General features: G+C 38.0%; 1 protein-coding gene across 4 annotated transcripts in view; it reads left to right on the top strand.

Moving 5' to 3' along the window:
• Positions 1-26985, top strand: part of WDR7 (WD repeat domain 7) — a 299401-nt gene that overhangs the window by 70535 nt on the left and 201881 nt on the right. For all 4 annotated transcript variants that reach the window (XM_019531753.1, XM_019531750.1, XM_019531752.1 and 1 more), the window contains exons 17-18: positions 1305-1423; positions 4022-4145. In XM_019531753.1, the coding sequence (XP_019387298.1) occupies positions 1305-1423; positions 4022-4145 (243 nt within the window). The remainder of the gene's footprint in view (positions 1-1304; positions 1424-4021; positions 4146-26985) is intronic.

The following is a 26985-nucleotide window of genomic DNA, read 5'->3' as shown; positions in this document are numbered from 1 at the left end:
TTCAATTTGGGGATTTTTCTTGGCTCCTTTTTTTAATTATTATATGTATAGTCCCTGAGATAGAAAGGCTAAGAGATTGCACTTGTTGTACCCTGGACAAGATGTGCCTGTATCTGTCCTGGAATAGCAGTATCCTGGGATTGACGTGTATACATAGCTCCATTCTAATCAGGCTTTAGTGAGCAGCTGAATGCGCAGTCACTTTTCTGCTACTTGATTCAGCAGTGTGATCCTGGGATAACCATTTGGGTACACTTTGTGATGTCCTATGATAAAATGTTAGAATTCTTACCCTGTGAGTCCTTTTAGGATTTAACCTAGGACAATGTCTGAATAAAATGATAAATCCTGATTTATCCTGGGACAAATGTGGCATATGTGCTTAGAAGCATTTGGGCATATTGTAAGTTGGGGACATTAAAAGTTAAGCATGATCTGTTGAATTGAAAAACTGTTACTTGGAACCTCATCCTGCCCTGAGAAAACAATTGAGCCTTAATTGAGTATAAAAGTCTGACCGTGAGTTTTTTTGGATCTGCTGGAGCTGTGCAGCATCTAGATATCAGATAGTCAGTTAGATTTCTGTAACCTGTAGCTCATGGGGTTTATTCAGACACCACTGTAATCATTAGAAAGTTGTCCATTGATTTCCTTGGGTATCTGTGTTGCCCAAAGTTGCCTGTTGATTTCCATGAGCTCTGTATAGGGTTAACCATTAGCATAAAACGAATCCCCTGCTGCATGACACTGACAAACAGATGGCCTTCCTTTTAACTGACACATAGCCCTTTCTTGATCTCAGTGATCAGTGATGTTCCTTAAAAAGTTTTTGAAGCCATTTATAAATCCTGATATCTGGGAGTTAGTGTTTTTTTTCTTTTCTTTTTTTTTAAACAAAAAACAAACAGCTCTAGGTTTTGCTGAGCAGCTTGCAAGATTGCATTTTTTTTGGTTTTAATAGGCATGCTTGTTTGAAATGGTTGGAAGAAGGAACTGTGTATTTGCATATGTGGCAAAAATAATACTGCTTTTTTATATTATTACATTCACTGCACAGGAAGAAGTGTTTTATAATTGCTAAGATAGACTCATCTTGTCTGTGGCAAGTCATCAACCAGTTTAACTACTGTAGTGGTCCTTAAAATAAGGGTCTCTGAAGAAGTGTTCATACTAGGCCTGTGGTCAGAGTAAATTTTAATTGTGTGGCATTTTAGATATAGTTAGATACAAACAATTTGACCTTTTTCAAGTTAAAATTGCTTACATGGTTGTTGTGTTTAAAACCTAGATATCTGTTTTAACAGGATGGAGTCAACTAGCTGCTATGCACTGTGTCATGCTCCCTGATCTATTGGGATTGGATAAATTTAGACCTCCTCTTCTTGAAATGCTTGCACGCAGGTGGCAAGATCGATGCTTAGAGGTAATACTATTTTGTAAATTTCATTACCTTTTTGTTTGTCTATGCTTGTGATGGATGTAATGTTTGCAGATGCAAAAGTATAATATTGGACAACTGGTATATCTTTCAAACAGCAGGTAATTTTTTAAAATGGTGATTGGCTCACTTTCTTATACCAGTGTGTTAGATTTAGGTAGAAAACAATATATGAGGAACTTTAATTGAAATATGAATCTGTGATTTATCTAATTGGCCACTGGGTGTCATTCTTGTTCTGCCCGCACTCCTATAAGCTCTTCTATTTAGCAAAAGTCAAGTCAGATGTTGGCTTCCACAACAGCCAGACTATTTAGCAAATTAACTTTTGACTAACCAAGTTTCAGGAAGTTTGTTTTCTCCTTTTTATAAACTACGTAACAATAAAATATATAACAATGCTCTTTAGCATCAGGACATAAGCGAAAGCTTGAAACGGTTGTGACTTCGTTTTGGTTTGTTTTTATACTAAGACTGTTAATCTACTTTTTTAACTAGATTTCTAAAATGCTTGCATCTGTGTTCTAGAGATAAGAAAAAAAGAGTAAATGGGGGAAAGTATCAATGCAGACTGTATTTTGTTTCTCACAATGAGAATCAGCATTAATACAATTTCAGGCAATACATACGCTTGCTTTTCCACTTAACCAGTTAGGCCAGTGACTGGCAACCATTATAAGCTGCATGCTGGAATAATTTAGCTCTGGCGTTACATAGGCCATGGGGCTTTGGCGTTAGAGCAGCAGCAGAGGGTTTGCCTGTATATGTACTGCACTGCTGCTGCATTTCCACCCTGCCCTGCCACAGCTCCCCAGTGGTTGAAAGCTGTGCACACACTAGAGCAGGTGGAGCAGAGGTTGAGAAGAAGTGGCGGCAGCACAGCTTCTAGCTGCCTGGCCCTGATGAAGCTCCTTACTGTTCAGACCTGACACAAGCACAGGCAAAGCCCTCTAGTTCCACGGGACAGATATCGCCAATCTATGAATTAGTCTTTTTGCATCTTTATTTTTTCTTAATTTGAGATGATGGACGATGGTTATAAATGTAGTGCACATATTTGAAACCTATTCTGCTAAAAGAATTTATTTTCTGGATTGTATTTAAGATTTAAAAAAAAAATCAACCCAATTTCTATCAAGAGGCTGCTGAGATGGCAGGGTTTTCTGGAATGCATGTACAGTGGTCAGTGAATGGGTTGGTACCTACTGTTTGATAAATGACTAGCTGGCCTTAACATCACACCTATGCTGTAGTGGCAAAAATTCTGTTGATTGTGCAGCTTTAGAAGAAAAAGTGGGGCATATGTTGCGGAATTTAAGCAGTCTCATAATATAGTTAATAATAATGTTGTCACTGATTAAATGTGATTTGTGCAAAAACACTGTCAGAATTTTTTATTTTTGACCCATTGTTCTATTGATAGATATTATGCAACATTATTCTGTTTCTAGATAGTGCAGTCAGTTAATCAGTTTGAAAATTAGATTCTCAAAGTTTGGTAGTTAGAACACCTGGATTAACTTAAGTGTAAAAAGATCAGGTTTGTATACCATGCTATTGTTTTCCTGGGTTTTTTTCTTCTTTTTCTTTGTCATCTTAGGCAAGTCATTTTTAAAATCATTGGCCTTCCAGGTACCTTCTCTCTCTAGCAGTTATGCTTGCCTTTGGAAGATTTCAAAGTATTTTAAAACGGAAAGAGAGACTTTTGAATGATATTGTGTATTTGTTGGTTTTACAGTAGTTTTTTTTTTCCTCAGTAACATGAAATGTCCCAAGGGTTTCCTCTATGGCTGCTGTTTAGTTTTCTGGGATGTACAAGAAATAGGCAAGAGCTATACTACAACTTAATGACTTTTTACAGTGTTTTTTAAATTTTAATTTTAATTTAATTTATATTTATTGTCATGCTGTCTTGAATTTTAGAAAGCCAATTTGAAAAACATACATTTATGAAACAAGTCCCACATTTTGGGAAAGCGTGGAAGAGAATAGAAAGCCTGAAACTTTCTCCAAAGGAATTGAAGGCCCTCTTTTCTGATAAATTCTAATAGTTTTGTATTTGTCAATAAATACCAGAGTGTCAGTTTGTAGCTCGCTTCTGAGCTCTTTTACATTCCCCTCTACTTCCTAGTTTGACATACCCGTAGTACTGATCTTTTTATGGTAGGAAAAGTAGTTGCTTGTGGGGCTTAATAATTCTTCTCTCAGGAAGGCAGGTGAGCAAAGGTGAGGAGTGAGTGGAGCAGTTATGATATATGCAGCGTTCTTCAGGAAGGGGAAGCAGGGATTGAGTTGTGACATGGAATCTCTTCTTGGACCTTCGCTTACTCCTGGGGCCACACATCCTTGCATTCCCCCTTATTTAAGGGCCCATTGCTATAAAATGGTTCAGGCCTCAATTCCTCTTCTCCCCTATTTTAATGTTTTTTGGGAAAATGGCATAGCTTAATTTTGTTTTTAGCTTAGGTCATTTCTATGTTGTAAGTTTATTTTAAATAACTTGACTTTGGTTACGTTCTAAAAATATTAGTACATATTATTTGAGATTTGAGCTTGCACAATGTTCTGGTTGCCTATTTATAGGTAAGAGAAGCTGCCCAGGCCTTATTGTTAGCAGAACTGAGAAGAATTGAACAGGCAGGACGGAAAGAAACAATTGATGCATGGGCTCCATATTTGCCACAATATATTGACAGTGTTATATCCCGTAAGTACCCAACATTTTAATTTGAAACTAATTTGGTTAAAAGATATGAATAAGATATTATACATAAACAATAATTACAAATACTGGCGCAAAGCAGAAGAACATTGTTTTATTTGTTTAATGAAACCCCAGAATTAACTTTCTGAATAAGTCAGCCTAACATTTTGTTTTCATGTCTGGCCATCTTCTCGCTCATAGATTTTGTTATACAACTGTTTCTCAGTTAAATTGTGGAGTAAGAGTATGGAGGAGTGGAGGCTGCCCAAGACTTACCATTCTCCCTTTAGACCATTGAGACAAAATCAAAAGACCAGACCAGGTTCAAATGTTCAGTGCCTTGATCATTGTAACTTGTGCCGGAGAGCAACAGATAAGAACTACTGCTGGCTGCCTAACACCTCAGCCAAGGCATGTTTCTCTCAGAGTGTCCCATAACTTTTCTCCAGCCAAGGAGTATACCCACAAGGCAGTGGGGGCTAGAGTTTTGAGGAGCCCTATACTCCCCTTAATCTGGAGGTTGCAACATTGTGTTATTTTATAGGAGGTACCTCGCCATGAGCAGCTCTACCACATTGTCCCCAGGCCCTCCAGTCATATGTAATCTGCTCATACCCAGGACCATGAATATAGTATCTTTGTACTTCAAACATTGATTGCTACAGCCAATTCTTAACTTTTTTTTTTTGTATTGTCAATGCTGTTTCTACAGCAACCACTTGAGATTTTGGGCTGCTGAGCCTTAAGTTTATTACAGGTTTAGGCAGAGACTCCCTTAAGATTTGTTTTTGTACGGGTAATAGAAAAGTGTTGTATTGTGCCAACTACTCAGAGTATTCTTTTGTGCAAGCAGTAGTAATAAATAATCATTTTTTAATTACAGCTACAGAGCTAAAGTTGATATCTCATAGGGATAATGTCATACACTGCTAAAATGTGCTCTGGCCATCTGCAAATTTAATAATGTATACAAATGTTTAGTCTGCACTAATTATAGGGATAAAATAGATGAACAGTAGGGTCTATATCCCTTCTTTAATTCCTAGGATGACATTGGATGAAAAAAATTAGAAGAGGAAATAAAAAAGGGATCTAATAGAAACTACAGGGAAAATTTATATTTTGGCCAAATTTTAATATGAGTTTGGAATTTTTTAGAACAGTGGTGCTTAACCAGTTTGCCTGGCAGGCTGGCTGGACAGTGCCTGGTCCATCTGTGGCTTGGATCCAGGTGATGATCCTGATCCAGCACCCAAGGCAGGTGTGGCAGGCCCTACCCAGCTGCACAGAAAGGGGCAGAAGGCAGACTGACTCCAGCCTGGCCCCGCAGGGTTAGGGAGCAGAAAGGGGCATGACTTGAGCCTGTGTGGGATGGAGGGGCCCTACATAATTCTACACTTTTTTGTCACCTTTTTTTTTCTTGTTTTAGGAGGAAAAATTCTTTGGAGTTTTAAAAAAGTTTAATTTAAATTTAAAATTAAACACTATCTTCATAGATTGAGACTACTAATGTGCTACTAGTAAAAACTGTACTTGGCTAGTACAGTACTTTCTTTTTAATTTGCTAATGTAACAAAGCTATATAACATTTTCTATGTACAATAATTTCTGTTTTAAAACACAGGATCTTACATCAACACTTATGAATTATCTCTCATTATTCCTTCATTTTCAGCATTTTGGCACTGATTTTGCAAACTCTTAAGCCCGTATTTAATATTACAAACATAAGTAGAAGGATTGAAATCCATGGAACCTACTCATGACTTATAGTTAAGCATGTGTAGGTGTTCACAGGGACAGAGCCTAAGACCACCCATCTGTACAGATTCAGATATAGTTATAATATGATATGCCAACTTCATGTGGATCACTTGTTTTGAAGCAATATGTTGTGCCTTTTAAGGAAGTATTAATGCCATATCTGTTTTTTCCAGTGTTCAGAGAAAAACTGATAGACACATTTGAATATATTATTTTTGCTTCCTTGATGCTATATGGAAATTTTGCCATATACACTGCTGAATTGTTTGCTGAGTATTAATACATCTCAGTGTTTTTAGAGCCTGTAGTTCTGCTTTATAGACAGCTGAAGCAGTGGTAATGATGATAAAATACGTTCAGGCCATTCTGTAGAATTTTTCTCTAAGCTTTTATAATTTTAAATATAAACTCTAAACACTACTGTTATAGCTTTTTGTGTGAAATACTTGTTAAGATTTTCCCTTAAAAATACCTCCATACTAAAAACAATTTAGTGTTCCCCTTTTTTAGCCCATATGTAAGGATGGGGTTTCTTCCCCTCTCCCCTCCCCCCAGCTCGCACTCCACCCAAACTGCCTTCTTTTTTAAAAAAAATAATGAATGCAATAAAAGATCTCAGTCTTGAGATATTGTAAACCAAAGTCATCTTCTGTCTGTGGGACAATTTTATAGCATGGTAGTAGGGGAGAAAATACCCTTTGCATTGGTGCACCAGTATGCCTGAGCAGAAGGAATAATTATTATTCCTGCTTCTAGGAATAAGAAGGATGTTCACCTTTGACCTCTGCTGAGTCTGTCTTGCAGCTTAATGATGCAAAAAGACTCCCTGTTTGCTTGAGACTAGTGAGCCCACCAACTTTCACACAAGCTACTGAACAGCTTTTATATGGTAATGAGTTTTACAGATTACCAACCTGTGTTGGATTTAAACAGCAAACTGAAGTTGATATATTCTGTATCTTATTACTAACTCTGAGCCAACTTCTACTTCTCTTCTTTTCTGGCCTTCTTTATCCAATCTACTTTTGTATTCCTGATGTCACTGGTATTTGACATTATCATCTTATCATAGTAGATTTTCCTCCATCTACCTGGTTCTTTTTGTAAGGTAGAGTAAACAGATATAGTAATACTAAGTAACTTCATTGATTCCTCTTAACTGCATTATTCTGGAGTTAAGTCAGACAGGACAGTTTCATTCTTGTTTAGTTAAAGGGAATTAATCAATCAATGACCAATTTATTTGATTAATTCAGAGAAATGATCAGTAAGATGGACATGCGTATGCCATATCTATCTAATATAAGGAGCAATTTACTTGAGTAGTTTTACTTTTCTTCAGAACTAGTTTTGTATGTTCGTGAATAGCTAGAGAATAACATATGCATGGGGAGGTTGCCAACCTATTTGCTTTATGAGATCTTCCATTCAAATCTTAAGAACTTCTCTAAAAAATGTACCTTTACTATTTATTTTTGTCTTGTAATAATAAAATACGTCTGCCTCCAAGTGTTATTCATTCTCTGTTATTCTCTATTACATGTTTCAGAATAAAAATGTATCTGCTTAAAAAAAAATCAGATGTATATTTTTATGAAGATGACACTTTGTCCAAGAAGAATGTAATTTCTATTCAGTGAGAGCTTTTAGTGTTAAATGCAGATTGATTTTTTTTGAAAGACATAATAATCTTATTAAATCTAAATTGGATGCATAAATTACATGATACACAGTACTTTAAAATGTTGTTAAGACTTGCATACCGTTTAGAAAATCAGGCTTTTGTTAATTATAGCCTTTAGCGAAAGCTGTGGCATGTGTGTTATTACTAGCATTGTTATGACGCAGTTAAACACAAAAAGCAAGCACTGAATGAGAAGCAGTGGCACATGGTGTATGCATGTAGAAAAGCCTTGATTCACAGTGGCAGATACATTTATGCCATTCTGTATATTTGGATTTTATTTTTGCAATTGACCTTTTTATGAGGTGAATTGTATTCAGACTGTAGAATACAATGGTAGTTGCCCTTTATTCTAAGGAGCGGCTGCTATAGCAACTACTGATGGTTACTAATGTCTTTCCTCTTGAATGTTGCTGTGTGATGTTCTCAGGTGCAAAATCAGAGGCAATTATTTATATTTTATGCAGATGTATATAAACTTTTGTATGGTGCTTCCTTACCTAAGTCAGTGGGCTATTCTATTGTTCCCTGAAAAGGACTAGTTTCCCTCAAAATGTCAGTTAAAAATAAACATCAATGGCTTTTTCCCCTCCCATCCTAGTTCTTTGTATTAACTTTTATTGTTTTATTACTTAAATATTTAAAGTCCGAAAACTTCTCAAAGGAACGTGCAACGTCACGTTTGTGTATTTGCATCAGTTGGAAGCAAAGCCTTTTGCTCCTGTAGCTTTCTTAATGAGGTTAGAGGAGTCCTGTTTTGTTTTCTTAGCAGCCATGGGGAATTTATTTATTCACAAATAGCAGTAAGTATTTTGTTAGTAAATATGGATAAACCAGTATTTTAAAGTTGGTATTTATATGTTTCCATGTTGCTTGTTGTTTAAACAAGAGTTTAAAGAATCATATTTGTTTTTGATTCAAAAGCAAAAGTTGTTCCAACTAGAACAAGCTAGAAAAGTTAGAAATTTGATGAGGAAGTATTCGTAAGAGTCAACTTAAGAAAATTCCCATATAGGACAACTGGACAAATAATCAGTGGTAGGAACCTACTGTGAAAGCAATAGTACTGAAAAAAATGTGATGGGGAACAAGAAATAGGATTTCATTTTGCAGAATAATAAAAGTGAACGCTGTGCAATCTTGGGTCATGTTAACAGAAACATCCCATTATTGTATGGTGAGTTTGTGATCCTTCCTGATGACAGGGATGACACAGCAGTGTAGACTTCTCTCATCTTCAGAAAAACGTTAACAACCTGGAAGGATTTTGAAGATAAAAATTAAGGGACCAGAAAGATTATTTTAAGTATGTTATTATGAGACATGATAAACATTGACATATAAGGGTAAAAACATGAAAGGAAGAATCATATCTTTGGTCAAAAACTGGGCATAAGTGGGAGTAAAAGGTATGGAAATGTAGAAATGAAGACTACACGAAAATGCTAAAGCGGGAAGTCTTACAGATTAAGGCAAAGTAGCTTGGTTTTAAGAGAGTTAAGTGAACATAAAAACTAGCAGCAGACTTCTTTGCCTGCAACAAATACATTTTATATAAAACTATTGTGAAATAATGTAGGTACAGATATTATTCCTCTTGCAGCTTGTTGGAAAGCTCATATTTAACTGAAATAATTGACAAACATAAAACTGCTGTTAATATGAAATATTTGAGCTTTATACATTTAAAATATAATTGATTTTTGACTAATTAAGATTTTAATACCAAGAGAATGAAATCCTTTCCTACAGAAGCCAGTAGAATTTTGGGGTTAGAATTTCAGTCATATTGTTTAAATGAACTATTATGTCTCCACTTATTGATTAAAATAAGTTCAGGGAACTTGAAATGAGGTCTGAATATTTTTTTTGAAAATCTACTGATAAGCAGAAATAATAGACGCAAGAATGATGATATGAGCTGAAATATGTTTTTTCTTTAAAACCCCCCCAAACTTTTGGTTAACTGTGCTGCCACTGTAATAAAATTGTAAAACTTCTTTTCCAGGTTTTGTTTGTATATCTTGGATTATTGTCTTTTCTTCTGAGTTAGCTGAAAGATTTGCAAAAAGAACGAGAAAGTAGATATTTCCTATTGCTTATACATCTGAGGAACCCTAGTTAAGATGATTATTGCTTTATGCATACAAGATATAGTACACACTTAAGAAATATGTTCTAGATATGGGCGGATATCATTCTTTCTAGTATTCACGCATAGGAAAGGGTTTGTTTTCAGCCATTATCTGTTAAAGGAAAAGACAGGTTGCGGGGGTGTTTGGAAAAAAGAACATATTGTTTATTGCTGTGCCAGCAGCACAATTCCAGATGTCAGCCTGTTTGCATGTGGACCAAACCTGCCAGGTTCTGGTTTAAAAAAAAAAAAAGCAGTTCTCCTTGAATATCTTTCCAGACTTTCCACGCTTCAGAGCATGCAGTGCTTCAGACAGACCTTCCTGTTGCAGAACCTTTCTGAGGCAGACTCCAGATTTTATTTCTCGTTAACAGTTGGCTCAATGATGTAATCCATTTTCAGGGCAGCATTTGTCTTTTAAGGGCATCCCCCTCTCAGTTCAGTTGCCCTTTGTGTTTGCAGGTAGTCCTTAAGGACAGGATTAGGCCAAAGCAAAGAAGCAAAATGAAGGCTTTGCATTTCCTGCTTTGCTCAACAAGGCAGAGTAGTGTCTATCCCTCGTGTTCTCTGAGGAGGTAGAACTAAATCTAAAAACTGAGAAAATACCAGGCTTTTGTTACCAGCTGCTGCTGTATATCACTGTACCCTAAGGTCCAACCTATTGTTTCCAGCTTCTGCTGGAGATTGCTATGCTTCACAGCTACTTCCAGTTCCTGTGAAGTGATGAGAACAGTTCAGATGCAGAGGAATATCAGGTAATAAGGGACCTCATGGACCATTCTTTAGTTCTTTCTAGCTCTCTACTTGATTTTATAAAACCAAAAGGGTTGGCAGTGTGCACCCATCCAAAGTTTGCCTGATATCACTGCTAAAGGTAAATGTCACTTTCTGTCCTGATAATCAGGATCTCAGTGTTCCTGAGTCACCTCCTTGTTATATTAGCCATTTCAGATAATCTCTACCTCTGTTAACTTGCATTAGTTGGTAGTTTGCCCATACCTGTAAGCAGCCAAGTCTAGGCACATATCACTTCAACCCCTTTGGGCTGATGGCATCAGACCAGTGGAACAAAACAAAAAACTCCAAGTTGTCATCTCTCAACTGATGTGCCTCTGAGTTATTTTCTTTAGCAGTGGTAACAGGGATGGATAGCGTGCAGTTATGATCCCTCGCAGTCTAAGAACCCGACAGTGAAATAACTGCTCTCTGAAAAGATCAGTGCTATACAAATCTCTTATGCCAGGGTATATGAACACTGGATTAAACACAGAGGTGAGTTTGGTTCTTCGCTTTCTTAGACCTTTATGGAAGTTTGAGGCTATTCAGTGTCACTGGACACATCAGTTTACAATTCTGTCCCCTGATGATGATAAAGAAAAGAGAATACTGTGCTTAGCAAGTTGAAACAGCCTGTGAAGTATATAGGGAGAAAATGCCAGTTTGTGAGTGGTAGCTGGAATAGATATATGTTGATGAAGCAAGATCAGCTGCCTCCTATGACACTCAGACCGTCCCATCTGTGGACAGATACATAAGTGGTCCCAGGATCTTTCAGTTTGGGAGCCATTAGCTTCTGATAGCTATGATCAAAATGAGGTGACTGAATGTGCCATTATCTGATGTAAAACATCTATCGTTTGCTTCATAATGGGACAGTTTTTGTATTACAGGCTTTCAGATCTGGGAAACGCTGTTGGGAGAAGGGGCAGTGGAAAACTGATATTCCAGAACAGAAATGAAAATTGGCATTCAAACATATAGGTTTGTTTTCATTACTGAGGAATTTGCAATGCTCTGCAGCAAGAGATTTGTTAGGTAAATTTTATAAAGTATACCGTAGTCTACCCAAGAAGAATAAAAGTACAACTGATTTTTTTTTTTCTTTTTTAGCTTGTGAAAGTTGTCTTTTGGAGGAATTTCAAGAAAGTGAGCATTCCCCAACAGCAATGAGCACCACTTGTAAAAGAGTGTGCACTTGAGAGGGGTTTTAGTTGTCTAGTTTTGTCCCTAGTCTACAAGCAAGCGGACACATCATCTATTAGAAGAGATTTGTGGACCTTATTAATGGGGAAAAAATGGAAATTTTCCAGACTTAGACTTTCCTAAAACATTCTCTTTCTCTCTCTCTCTCTCAATCATTAACAAGTGATGCTCTCTGTATATAAAAGGAAAGTGTTTCAGAATTGACACTTCTCACTTTCTTTAACTCTCTGGAATTATAACAGAAATTATGCTGCGTAAAATCACTTTCTCTCCCATTGTCCTCTTTAAAAAAAAATTTGACGCTGCCTTTAGATTTTTGAAATGTTTGACACGAAAACTTTTCTAATACCAATTGTAACTTAGTTTCACAAGACTGGGGTTGAGCATTCTAGAGCCTAAAGAAAATGACAGGTTAGTTCATCAAAGGATTTTGTCCCACTCGATAAAAGGTATTATTTACAACTCTTATTAAGGAAATGACTATATATGTGTTATAGCGGCTTTTAACTTAGCTTTTTTTTCAGTACTCTAAAAAGCACTACAGCTGTAATGCCTATTTTAGTGCAACTACTTGATCTAGTAAACTGCTGTTTTTGTCTAAATATGAAAGATCAAACAAAGAAAACTCCCAGTTATTTTTGCAAGTGCTTTGGTAGTTTAGGAATTGCTGAACTGACTTAAGTTAAAAAGAAATGGTTACCTCTGCTGCAAAACTGTCAAGCTTAACCACACAATTTTTTTTATGTATAAAACTCCCTAAAAATTGAGTTGATTACATAATCATTGGCAGAGCCTTAGTTGTAGTGGTGAGTACTGCATATAATGAATGACCTAATATTAGTTGCTATGAACAGTATGATATTGATTTGTGCCATTAGTCTCTAGCTGATTTGTTGAAGAACTGAAGTTTTTTTTTTAATGCTAATGGAAATAAAGTGCTTTACAAAACTGCACATAAATACGGGAACATGTTCCATTGCAGAGACAAGTGTCTAGGAAGCTTTTTAAAAATATATTTGCTTTGTTCTACCACAGACTTTAACAGCATGCCAGAACCTCCCCCAAGGAAGCAGTGTCGCTGAATGGAGAGCATATTGGACTGGATCTTGGCAATCTGAGTTCCATTCCTTTCTCAGCTGCTACCTTAGTGTGAACCCTTATATAAGTCAGTTCACTTAGCTGTGCTTAAATTTTTCACCTTTGTAAAATGTGGTAAATCAGGAGGGGCCACCCCTTTTGGCTGGCATACCATAAAGTAAGTCCAGTGTCCTTCCCAAATGCCACACCTATCCTCATCCCCTCCCTGGTTCATTGCTCTGCTCTTTCTTTCTTGCTTGATCTGCCATTTGCAAAACAAAGCGTCTACTCATGCCACTTATGGTACAGGTTAGGCCTGTGTGAAGCGGCTAGTATGTGCTTCAGATTTGGATTCAGCCTATTTTGGGGAACAGTGATTCGATCCAGTGATTCTAACCACTGTCCTAAATAGATTTTGCTGAGTCTTATTTGAAGATTAGTCTGCTGCTGAATCAGCTGACTCTCCAAATCACACAGGCCCCATCCACCACGCACTCTCCCAGCCCTGGCAAAGGCTGCCCCGCCTGCCCCATCTCCCAGCTCTTCAGGAGAAAAAAAAGCTCCGACTCATCAGGTGCTGCTGGGTGGGGAGGTGATCCCCACTGACCTCCATCCACTGCCTCATTCCATGTGGGGGGCTCTGCTATGACATTCCCCCCACCCATGGCTGCCTTGTCCATCCAGCTCCGGCCCTTTAAAAAAAAACAACAAAGAAGTGCTGACCCACTGGCTCCTGCCTGGGGGGGGCAATACCAGCTGCTCCCCACTGCCCCACCCTGCGTGGGGGGGCTCTGCACAAGCCCCCAGAAGCCCAAGGCCACTGTAGGAGCCAGTGAGTTCTGGGGGGGGGTTTCTGAGTCCCCCATGCAGTGTGGGGCAGCAGGGATCACCCTTCTCTGCTGGCAAGCAGCCTGTGAGTGGGGGCTTTTCTTTTTTAAAGGGCCAGGAGCTGGGGTGGGTAGGGCAGCCATGGGGTCTGGGGAGGGGGCTGAGGGAGCAGTTGGGGGATAGAGCCTGGCATGGGTCCCCCCATGGTCCCCTCCTCCAGCCCCCCCCCACTTACCAGCATGGAGTCCGGGTCCAGGTCCCTGCTGCAGTGGGCAGGGACTGCCCAAATCACCAAAGCTCTCTGAATCTTTTCCGAATCAATTCAGACCTTTTAATTGGTCCTCTGATTCGATTTGGATTCAGAGATTTAGCCACCGAATTGGGTCGAATCTCCTCTGAATCAAATCAGCACCCAAAGCCTCGCGTAGCCCTAGTACAAGGATTGACCTCTGTGCAAAATGATGCCTACCCTCTTCAAGTTCTTTTAGATCTACTGATGGGAAACTATACAAGACTTACCTTTGTATGAGCAGAACATACAGTTTTTATGGTCAATACTGCCCCATCTTTCTACATCTATCACCTGTTTAAAAAAAGAAAAAAGGAAAAAAGTAGCATCGTCAAAGCACGTTGTAATGCTTAAACTTAGCCGAGTGAGTGTCATTCATTCCCTAAACTACATAGGAGGTCAGAAAGTAAGTAAGGCAATGTATTTCAATGAATGGCAAAGTAGAGAGAATCTGCCAGGAAAATAGGTAGAAAAAGGAAATCTACCTCCAACAGGAAGGAATATCCACTGTACCCAGTAGAATATGAGATTGCCATTGGGTTCTCAGGACCTCATGCTCCAATGTTTTCTGAACAGAATTAGATTACCCATGCCTATTTACATAGAGCTCCTTGAAAGACTGATGCCTAACAGAGAAGTTAAAGACTAAATAGTCAAAGACAGAAAAATAGAAAACAAGTTACAGGATGTAAGTGTAAGATTCTAGGGGAGTTGATAGGAGTACCAGAATATTAGGAGCAATTAAGGATGGTTGAGTCACTGAAAGATAAATGCTAGTCTCAAAACAGTTGAGCAAATGTTTGGAAAATACTTGGGTTTTTCTGGCAAGAAGAATGGTTTAGTTTGGAGCCAATGTGTTAGGGCAAACTAAAACTTTTTTCTGCCACCACCGAGAACAGCCTAGCTCTGTCCTCTTTTGAACTATCCTTCAGGTAGTTGAAGGCTGCAATTAAATCCTCCCCCATAATCTTCTGCAGACTAAATAAGCCCAGTTCCTTCAGCCTCTCCTCAGAAGTCATGCGCCCCAGCTTGCGAGCCATTTTTGTTGCCCTCCAGTGGATTCTCTCTAATTTGTCCATATCCTTCTGTAGTGGGGGACCCAAAACTGGACACAGTACTCCAGATAAGGCTTCACCAGTGCCTAACAGAGGGGAACAATTGCCTCCCTTGATCTGCTGGCAATGTTCTTACTAATGCAGCCCAGTATGTTGTTAGCTTTCTTTGCAAGAAGGGCATGCTGTTGGTTCATATTCAGCTTGGTTGTGTGCCTTCTCCCTGTACCAGTGCATGGGATTGTTCCATCCTGAATGTAGGACTTTTCACTTGTCTTTACTGAGCCTTATGAGATTTCTTTTGGTCTGATCCTCAGGTATGTCTAGGTCTCTGAATCTTAGATCTACCCTCCACTGTATCTACTTTCCCTGGCTTTTTATTTTTGTTTTTTTTACACCTCTATGGGTTCTAAATTAATTAAAACCAATCAAAAGATCTAGGCTTCATTAAGTAGACATCATAGTTGTGCTATCCACAGTGTTCAGTATCAGACTGAAAAGAAAAAGATTGGGACATATGCAGAATGGACTTATTAAAAAAAATACTAAAAGTATCACAATAATGTTCCTGTACAGGGTGGAGTCTTGCCTTTGCCTTTAAGATAGAAGTTTGACACCAAATAGTTTTCATGTTCTAGGTAAAACAAAAGGGAAACTCTTGCTAGGTATAGTCTACTAGTTTTGAGCTTAATATATTACTACTTTTTATTTAACACTTTTGTGCCAACTACTGGTGTTGTGATTTACTAAGGAGCCAGTAGTATTTTCAGTATATTTAAAGTTAATTATGTTAATTAACTTGCATACGTTTTCATTTTGAATTTTTCATAGTATGGACTGTAGGACTTGCCGTCAATTCTTTGCATTTACAAGTATATCTTCTAACTACCCAAGGTGTGGCATGCCGTTCCATTCCATTTCTCCTTTGCAAAATATATTCTTACTGTTCACTACAATAAGAGCTGAGACACATGGTAAAATGTAAAAATATTTGGAAGAAAATGTTTAAGTATGCAAATTGACATAAACACTGACTTGCATCTTATGTCTTACACCTGTGAAATAACACCCTGCTTTACTTTTGTAGAAGCTGGAAAAGCCAGACCTTGCACAAACAAGAAAAAAAGTATAAACAATACTGTTTTTCTTATTGAATGACTGAGTATTGTATGACAACATATTAAATGCACTGAAGCAATAATTGGACTAAATTAAAATTCTATAGCACAAGTTAAGTTTTCTGGATTTGTGTTGTTTGTTCGTGTAACTAACCTAACTACAGTTACGTTACAAAGTATTGTAAAACCTGCTTGTGCTTTTTTCTAATGTGTATGCAATCAGTTTGTACCTGGATGCTCCATAGTAAATTGACAGGCAGCTGAGAGTTTTAGTAGTCGATATAAAATAGTTATGTTCTCTGTATGCCTGTCTGTTTCCTCTTCTGCTATTTTTCATCTGCCAAATGTTTTACTCTTTGAACATTTATTTTAGCTATTCTCTGTAGATCTGTCAAATTGTTTTTTACTCTTATTTTTCATTAATTTTATAAGTTTGTTTATAATTTTTTAAAAGCCCTGCTCTATATAGTGATTGCTTCTTCCTAAGTTAATTCGGCATTTTTCCCCTCTAAATCACTTCTTCGATATGAATAGTCTTTAAAATGAAATGTAAGATTTAATCAGTGTAATGTACTGAAATAACAACATGCTCCTGTAGGTGCATTACAATTATTACAGTATATGAAAGTGTGTTTCCTTTGCAATTTAATAGCAGTTTGTCATTTTTGAGAGTCCCATAGAATTCTAAATGAAACATTATGCAACAACTTGCATGATCTATCCCAAAATCTTATGTAGATACATACTTCATTTAAAGAGATAAATATATTTATAAAATCAGAGGGATGAAGTGCATTCTTCCTAATAATTGTGCATCCCTGTTGAAGTCAGTAGTTACATCTGTATCATGGCTGGGTTTTAAATAGTGGCATTGAGGCTTTTCTGAAGCCAGTAGAGATTTACTAGTATAACTGAAAGCAGCTGGCCCAGCATATTTATGAGACATTGTGTATATTTTTTTAGAAAAATAAAACTTAACATTGATTTGTCTGCACTTCTGGCTCTTGCTTCATGTGGTTCTTATAAGATCCACTCTACAATAAATGGTACACATTTTGACATGTCAGCATTAATTGTATGCAACTATTTTGCAGTATTGTTAGCATGAATTTTAAATTGCTGGTTAGAGTCTTTATTAGTTATTGCTTCCATGTTTGTCTCGCTGTGTATAGATTTAAAAACCAAAAAGCCTCCAGTTTGTTGTTGGACCTTACAAGCTGTTTTAGGTGGTCAAAACTTTACTTCGATAGGGCTTTGCAGAAGGTCAGTTTACAGGCTTGGGGCCTAAGTTCAGCAAGTTACTTTAGGCATTCATGTGGTTAAAGCTGCGTATGTTCTTGATCACTTTACTGAAGTAGGGCTTTAAACAGGTAGGATTTTGTTGAATTCCAGGAGGAGGAGGAGGGGATGTAGTAAGAAGGGAACACAAAGCGAGAACAAAAATTGGAAGAAAACGCACTGAAGGGAGAGAATTGTTTTATGAGGTCCAGATCTTTAAAACATTTTTCCCCTTATACATGTTTATTTTTTATGACTACTTGATTGTAGGTTTGTTTTTTATTATGATTAGATAGTGAAGTAGGCATAGGCAGTTTTGGATTTGGGTTTAGTGGTGAAAGTAGAAATGAACCTTGGAATATGCTACATTAGAAATGATGTACATAAATTGTTAAATGTATGGCCAATTACTTCATTTACTTAGATATTGTTAATTAAATATAGAGAATATGAAATGTTGGCCAATATATTCCAAACCCATGAAAATCAAAGAGTTACAACTTGTAAGTGGTGCAGTGATGTTAAGCCACTAGTGGTACTGTACATGATCAAGTGTAACAGCTTACTTCTATTGCATATATTTATGCCATACTCGTTTGAGGTTGCATTCTTGACCTTCACTTTTTATTTTACTTTTTACAAGCCTTTTTGGTGAGTATAAATTCTTGGGGTCAAGGGTTGTCATGTAATAAAATTTACTAATAAACCCTGTTATCTTTAGCATCTGGTGTTATTAGTATAGTTGGAAAGTAATTAATTGAAGCTTTTTATCTGTCTCTGGTGTGGCATAAATTGTCATTAAACTTTTTGGACACTGGGGTTGTCAGTGAGGAGGAAGAAGCCAACCATCCAACAGGAAATGTGTTAGACTTCTCTGCGTAGGGAGGAAAAGGGCTAGAAAACAGATGCTAAATTCAAACAGTGGATTTGTTTTGTATGTACAAACACTATAAACTTCATCTGTAGTTAAAGTCATAAAGTTATCAGTCATCTGCCATATGACTATTGAAATCTAAACACATAAATCTTGTTTTAAACGTGATGTATTTCACCACCAGCTTTCTAAGAAGTGGTCTAGATTTCTTGGAGAGGGCAAAAGTGATACCATCTTCCACAAAGTTCTGCTACATATGTTTAGTTCATGATTTGCTGGGAAAAAGGGGTTTGCAACATTATTTCACTGCCTGTCCAGAGGCTTATATGTCACCTTGTAGTACGGAAGCCAGAAATACTAGTGATACCAGCACTTACAGTAGTTGCCCAATTAACATGGCGACCATAAAAATATGGAATTATAGGCCTCTCCTGACAGAGATAAATTGATGTCTGGAGAAAGTAATCACTGTGGAAGTGCAAGAAAAAAGCATCCCATGCACACCATTAAAATAAGTCACTGGGTTACAGAATTTCACTACTAGTTACAGTGCTCTTGAATGAAAATGCAGAGCATATATTTAAGTGGGAATAAGATGTTACTCAAAGCAGTTTGATTCACTGTCATGATCAGGATATTTTTTCACAGGCATGTTGGAGTTATTGTCTCATAAATTATTATTATTTTTTAAATAACTTCTTTGAGAGGAGTTATGAATGTGCACCACACTTTATTTTCTTATCCTCTTTTATATAGCCAACTGTGATGTCACAGAGAGGATTATGACTTTAAAAAATAAGCAGCAGGACCAGATGAACTGTTTTAAAAACTAAGATCCTGTTTCATGCAAATGCTCATGGTAATAAAGAGGAAGGAAAACTATATAACAACATCTGAGCGGAATTGTTTCTAAATAGAATGCATTTTTATGGGGATTCAGGAAGCTCTTTAACTGTTTGCAGATTCAGCCATTAAGCTGCGGTGGTAGCTTTTAATATGAATTTCTATAGTCATTCAAGGCAATGTCTGCCTTGAGCAATCTCTCCTCATTTCTTCAGTAGTCAAATCACATCTTCATTTTTAGATGAGGGCCTTGTTTTTCTTTTAACGTTCTAAATTAGTGGGGCCCAACCTTTTTGCCTGGTGGGCCAGATGGGCCATTCCTGGTCCCTCTGTGGGCCGGATCCAGTCAGTGGTCCAGATCTGGCATTTAGGGTGGGTGTGGCAGATACCATCCAGCCTTGCAGAGGAGTGTAAGGGGCAGGCCAGCTCCAGCATAGCCCCACAGGAGAAAGGAGCTTGACCTGGCCCACAAGGGGGAGAGGGGACATGGCCCAGCCTCAGCCCAGCCCTGCAAGGGGAGGGAGCATGGACTGGTCCTGTAGGGTGATTGTAGGGGGCTTGGGATTGGGGAATTAGACAGCAGTGGAGAACAGACTTATTAATGGCCACTGCTGCCCCCCTTCCCCTCACCAAATTTCTAGGTCCATAGGGATCCCCGAAGGCCAGATGAGATGGCTCTGGAGGCTGGGCTGTATTTGGCCTGTGGGCTAACGGTTGAGCATACCTGTTCTAGATGACCATCTTCTAAAACTAGACAAGTGTACAAATGTGTGTGTGGGGGGGAGGGGATGAAGCATGAAAGAGAGAGAGAAACATGCCATCTCAAATGTTTCCCCAAATGAGACTTTATACCCTCTATCCCTTATTCAGTTAATTGTCAATTTACCATTTTTCTTGCCTTTTGCATCACCCTTGTTGGATAGCTTGTTTAGTGGGACTGTATAATCTGATGAATCCAGAGAATCTCCAGATTCCCTGCTTCATCTACCTTTTAGAAGTTGGCCTCTAATTAATAGGTTGAAAATGAGATCAAGTATAAGAAATCTGTAACCATGTGTTGAGATACAGAAGGGAATTAAGAACAAAGAAACAAAAGTAAACATCAGAACAGAAACCTGCTCTTACCCAACACCTTAAATCCAAGAATGCTGTTTTGACTTGGCTTTCTAGCTGAGGGATTTTAGCATCTCCCTGTGCCCCAGGAAAAACTGAAGACCAAACCGTGTTCTCAAGGCACGATTAGGAACAGTTGTTTATCTGGCTATTCGCATACCTCCTCCGTTGGATTCCCAAAGAAAGGTGCGTGTTTACCAGACAAAAAGTTTTACCTGATCTGAGTAAGATCAAGAGCATATGTGCCTCCTTTTAGATGTGGAGATTACTGATCCAGCATGCCTAAACTAAGATGCCATCTCTCAATTTCCTCTATAGTGAGAAATGTTCTTCCTGTTCCTACGTGTTGCATAGGTTAGGGTTTCTCCTTGAAAAGCATAAAGTCTGGGATGGACTCTTTGTGAATAAACATACTTCTGTCAGATGCTGATTACTACTTTTCAGTCTTTCCTCGGGTGCAAAATAACTTGTTATCACTTGGAAGTTGTCATGTTGTTTTGTAATTCTGACCCTATAATAATAAATAAGAAATATAGTTTATATCAAGTACCACAATCCATATAACCACAAGGACAATAAGACTAAAAACAGCTTGACGTTAGGGTGCATGTCATATCAGTAAAACAAACTCAAGAAACTGTGCAAGACTCCCGAGCCCATTAAGTTCATGGCAGTGGCCTGTTTTATGTGTGTGTTATAGGTGATTACTGAAAACTTCTGTCTACATATTCCTACTTAAATTGTATATGTGTGCTCTAAAGCCATTAAAATTTTTAAAATCATCAGGCAGGCTGTTTGCTCTGTGTATGTTTATGTACCGTGCCTTACTAAATGAAAGTTAATGTTATTCTAGAATAATTTATGGAATTTATTCTACTATTACAATGATTTTTTTTTTTTTTTTTTTTTTTTTTTTTTTTTTTCAACCTTTTTTCATTTGTGGACCCCTAAAAAATTTTGAATGGAGGTGCAACCTCTTTTGGAATTTTGAATGGATTCACAGACCCTTTTGCATTGTTAGCATGGGAGAGTTGCATAATTTTGATTAATCATAATCATCTTTCATGGTACCCTTAGATATATAGTGTGTGGACCCTCGGCGGTCTGTGGGCCATAGGTTGAAAACCATTGTTATAGTAGAAAAGCACTTGACAAACATGATTTGAAACAGTTTGCTTTTAACAAACAAAAAAGAAATGCTGTATCAAAACAAATGCTGGACCACATGCATCTACTCTTGGGTAGAAGATGAGGGAACAAGCTGCTTGTGGCAGATGTTAATCATATTACTAATATGCTAGCTAGAGATGTGTGACAGCTGAAAATTGTGTCTAAGATGAACAGTCTGTGAGGGTTAGAACAGGTGCTTCTTGTCGTTTATTCATGTATTGTATATGTTGCCACTAAGAGCTTAATTAAAGTCAAAGATTAGTGAGGCCTTAAATATAGTAGGGCCTTGTATGTAGTGGCACAGTTAAATTAACCTTATCAGAAAAATGCAAAGGCTTGTACTGCTATTAGTCAGTCATAAGGGAAGTTCGGTGTGAGTGGCTGTGAGTCCACAGCGTAGCTCAGAAGTTATAAATTAGCTAGCACATCTGGAAATTATTGGAAGGGAGATGCAACATTGTAGGAGAAGCTACTAACTTAAAAATTAGCTGCTGACCTGGATTTGGTGGGCCCGTGGATCTCGAGAAGCCCAGGGTCCTTCCCGCTACCCCTTGGACAGCACAGATCGGGGATGCTTGACTTAGCTGAGCTTTATAGAAGAGGAACTTATTGTACATCAGGCATCAGAGGTGACTGTCGATAAGTTGCCAACGCGAATTGTTATTGTCTGTCATTGTTGTCTTGTTATATTACACATAATTTTGTGTTTGTTAAGTCAATAAACCTTTCTTACCTTTTTACCCCTGACCACTCTCTCAATCCCGAACCCTCCGTCTGGCAGCTGGGACAGAGATGTTCAAATATTATAGTGCTGAACATGGTATAGGAACCTACTGATGCATAGAATAGATAACTGTAATAGTCCATCATTATTAATTTGTTCTAGCTGCTTTGTGAAACAGTCTGCTCTTGCCAAACAAAAAAGTCTAAGGTTGAGATGAAAAAAATAAAAAAACTAAAGCAGCCAGCACCTTTTTTGGAATGTAAAGAAATGACTGCCATAATGTCTGTTTCGGATCTTATAGCGTTTGTTGCCAGTAAGAATAATATTCAGCAACTTACCAAAAGAACATAAACCTTGGCTACTTAGACTTTTTAAATGTTTATTATTTTGGCGGTGCTGGCTAATTTTAAAGTAAATTCAAATTAAATATTAGAAATTTATTATGTTTTCTCCTAATATAAGGTAGTCTTTTTTGTGACATCTCCTTTCCAGATTTAGTTAAGACTTGTAGAACAGTGTATTTTCTCATATCCATATTTTTTTTAAGTTCATAATATGGACAGGTTGGTAATTAGGCAGAAGGCAGGGCAGAGTGGTACTATTGGGCACTTTTTTACACGTGCTCTGGGGATGAGGGGGTGACGCCTTAATTAGAGCAGCTTTGAAAATCGCTCTAATTAAAGCGCTGCTGTGTCTCCTGTATCAGCATCCCTGTACTTAAGAATGGTGGCAGGGGTGCTTGAAACAAAGCTCATTCGACGAGCTTTAGTTCAAGCGCCTCTGCTGCCGTTTTAAGCACAGGGACACAGGTGCACAAGACGCAGGAGGCTGCTGGAGTGTAGCAATTACCACTCTCCTGCAGACTCAGTTAATCAAGTCTGCTCTGACGTACTGGAATTCCGGTGCATCGGCGCATCCTCCGCCCTCGTGTATTAGGTGCTTATAAGACTAAGTCATTTGAATTATTTTGAACAAGTTTGTCTTAGAGGTGCCACCCTGTCTTGCCTTTCTGCATAATATGGGCATTAATGGCAATCCTCTAAGTATGTTTCTCTTTTTAGACTAGCAAGTGTAGTATGCTGAAGTTTATGGGACAGATCTTTCTGTGTGTGGATTTTCAGTTGAAATGTGTAACTCTTAATTCACATTCCTGGAAATTTGTTGTTATACTGCAGTAAATGCATAATTAATGTTTCTACAGTGCTATCCAAAGATGAACCAAAACTGTCTCCAGATTTTGCTAGGTGGTGTTACAAATGTAATGTAGCTGACAGCTGCTGCCCTGAGGAGTTTACAGTCTAAAATAGGACAGATGAGGGGTCTAATAGACAGAAGGCGTGAAGAGCATTATAAGCCAACAGGCATCATGTTAATTCCATGAGTTTTTTTTGTGGGGGGGCTTTAATGGTAAGATAAGAGAAGGGAGAGGGAAGGTTTAAAGGAACCGGGAAGTGTGCAGCCAGGGGAAGGGAGAAAGGAAGAACAGAAATGGAGGTAGATTGGGGTGGGAGACAGAGACTAAGAGAGAGAACATCCAGTTAATACTTCTACACTGAATGTATTGGTTTGTCTCTTTCTGGCTTCTCCCTGTAGTTTCTTTCCCCGAGGCTGCAGGGTTGAGGATTAGAGAGGCTAATGCATTTGTTCTAGTTCACCAAAAATGGGGTTTCCTTGTACAGTTCTGGGTCTCGTGAGCTTATGGGGAAAGACTTGCATTAGTTGAACCCCATTTTTCCACTGCCCCCTCCCTCAATGCACTTAGGCTGCTTCTCCAGCTACTTCTGGAACAAATGAATTAGAGTTCAAGTGTTAGGATGGATTAGCCTTAGTTTCACAACACATTGTGGTTTGAACAATAAATCTTTTTTTATATGGGCCTTCTAAATCCAAAATTGGCATTGTCAGCTTGTTGACTGCAAATCAAACGGGAATGGGTGTAAAAGTGCATGCTATGAATTTAAAAGCATCAGAAAGTGTTTCGGCATTAATACTTTTCAGCTCTTCAGGTGGGGGAAAATGTTTAAGTTTTGCAGCAGGTTTTTTGCCCACTAATTTAAGTCTGTGCAGCTATAATGCACTTATCATAATGTTTTCTATGCCTTGTTTTCAGTTTGTAAAATTATTTCTCGGATGTTGTATTAAAAATGTTTGTCATGTATTTTCTCTGGGGAAGGATCTAGTATAGACTTTAGAAAATAGTACTTTTTATCTATGTTTAAAGATAAAGGACTGAAGCCAGCCTTGAGCGTAAATGGCGTTCTTCAAGTTAAGTTCTATTTCACAGGGATTTTCTTACAGAATGTTGTTTAGTGTTATGTCTCATTCCATTTTATCCTTGGCCAATAAAACTTCCCTTAAAATGTTGAAGTGATCATTCCCCAGACTATATAATGGGGATACTTTGAAATCTTTTTGTAGTAGATTTGTCTATTAAGCAACAGAGAGACTGGTTTATTTTTAAGACTGTGATGTTAGTGCAGATAGAAAAATGGTTACTGTGTCTTTAACGGAAAGCAAAAGGTTATCTTTCTATGGCCTTTGTGTGTATGTGCTGATGTGGATGTAGGCAGCCAGACAGGCAATGTGTGCAAAGAGACTAGGGAACTGGCGGTGGATCGATAGAAATGGTGTGAAGTGAATTAATGTGAAGCAGGCAGTCTGTCTGTCATAAGGATTGCAGGGAATGTGGGGCAGTGCTGGTCAGTCACTGCAGAAATCTGTTTCCAATAAATTCTGTCTGAAAATAAACTCTAGACACTCTCATGCTCCCCATATTATTAAATCTCAATTTATTCAGGTAAACATATCAGATTGTTGCTTATATTGTGTTTTAATTAGGGATGTTGTAAAATGCAGCCGTATTAATCCAAATAAATGAAAATAAATTGTTTTAAAATGTTATGAACATCTTTAAATGGCTTCAGATATGAATAGCAATCCATACTGTCACTGCTCATAAAATGAACATGATCAAGGCTTGAAGAAGAATATAATTTTTTTGCCAAAATGTATGAATTTATTTCTAATAGATTATATACATCTTCTACAAGTTTTATTTAAAGCCTGATTAATTGAGTTTACTCAATTAAACTCCCATTGATTTTCAGCAAGAGTTTTGATTGAGTAAGGATAGCTTGATTGGACCCCAGAGCTAGTTATTTATACATATAGCTGATCTCTTAGTCTTCCAAGGACTGAATTAGAAGAGCATGAAAACACAACCAAAATAATACTGTACTGCATATTAATGCATTAAATAGTGAATTAAAATGACTAATCGGGTTAGGATGCTATATTAAATATTTCACATTATTGTGATATTACAACTAATAGAGGATTCACATGTGTTGGTGAAATCTCATTTAAGTTTTCCATTGGGTGAAGTACGTTGTTTTCCGTATTTAAACGCATTCAAGTTTTCACAATCTTTTTCACATTTAAAGTGCATTTAATCAATTATTATCTAAAAAACTCTGGAGTATGTGCTCTTACTAAGTTTTCTTTGAGAATTCTCTTTTTCTCTATGTCTGATTTTCTCCCCAACCCCTTTTTTGGTGTTTCCTATTGTGCCAACTTCAGGGTCAGGAAGGAACTTCCTTCTGGTCAGGTTGTCAAGCACCACTGGGGGAGAGGTTTCCCCTTCTCTGTAGCTTTATTAATTTAATGTATTTGCAGCATGTATTAAATGGAAGGCCACCTTCAGTGACTCACTAACAGAAGACCATGGATGTGTTGTCTGTGTAAACTGTTTTGGAGGTCCATTCAGCCCAACCTTACCGATCTATGATCCTCCTACTAATTTCACCAGTTATGTGATGGTAGAGACTGTCTGGTGCTTCAGGGAAAATGTCAATCTTGGGGGAAGCTACCAATGTAGTTGTCAGGATTAAGCAGTCATTTAAATCCTCCATTGCAAATTCTACTTCAGCCCTGGGAGAGGTGTTGGGGAATGCACCAGGTATATTTTCTGATGCATCAGAGATGTCTTTATTTTATTTTTTAAAGGCAAGTAGGTACATATAAACAAGAGGACCACGTGCCACTTGTGCAACACAATTCATGAAGTTCTGGTTGCAGAGCAGCCTTATTTGTCTGTAAGCATTGAACCAACCTGCCCTCTGACAAGGAATGTGTGCATCTGCATACTTCCTTAGCTAAGATAGTTTCCTCTTGGCAAAGTTGAAAGAAAATGTTAGATTACCCATAGCAAAATTAGCATTGCAGTTGTTATTATTAGGTGTGGGACTGTCCTTTTGAGGTTATTTTTTCTATGCTGTTTCTAGACAGCAGTCTCCACTTCTCCATGCTCTCGCCTAGGTGTACGTGGCAAAGATCTTGGTTTGGTGGTCTCAGGACTCTATACAAGCAGATTCGTCAAGCACCTGATTACACATCTTATGCATACATCATGATCTAGAGGATCAACAGTTGCCTGCCTACCAGACAGATGGCCACAGTTAAGAGGTGGTAAACATAGAAGAGAAAGGGAAGACACTAGACAAAAACTTTGTGTGTGTGCATGTACACTAGGGAATGTAGCTGTTGTGCAGGAGAGCTTGAGGGGACAGGGAGTAAGGCAGGGAAGAGGAAGAATGTAAAGAATAAATGTTGAGAGGAAAAGCTAGTAAAACACTTTTAAAGATGGGAGAAAATGAGGAAGCTGTGGAGAAAAATGCTAATGCATCAGAAGAGTACTTAGGACTGGAAATAAAATGGGAAGATTTGCGGTGATATAAAATGGTGATGAGATCATGGGAATGGCAGGTCTTCCACCCTTCAGTTTAGTAGATGATTAGTAGTTGGCAGAGTCCTCTCTAAGGAGTCAATGGATAGACTCTAGTTTCATAGTTTGTAGGGTTGGAAGGGACCTGAGCAGATCATCTAGTCCGACCCCCTGCCATGGCAGGAAAGA

This window comes from Crocodylus porosus, unplaced genomic scaffold, assembly GCF_001723895.1.
Source record: "Crocodylus porosus isolate Cpor-Errol unplaced genomic scaffold, CroPor_comp1, whole genome shotgun sequence".
Classification (NCBI taxonomy): domain Eukaryota; kingdom Metazoa; phylum Chordata; order Crocodylia; family Crocodylidae; genus Crocodylus; species Crocodylus porosus.
This window is presented reverse-complemented; position numbering and strand designations above follow the sequence as displayed.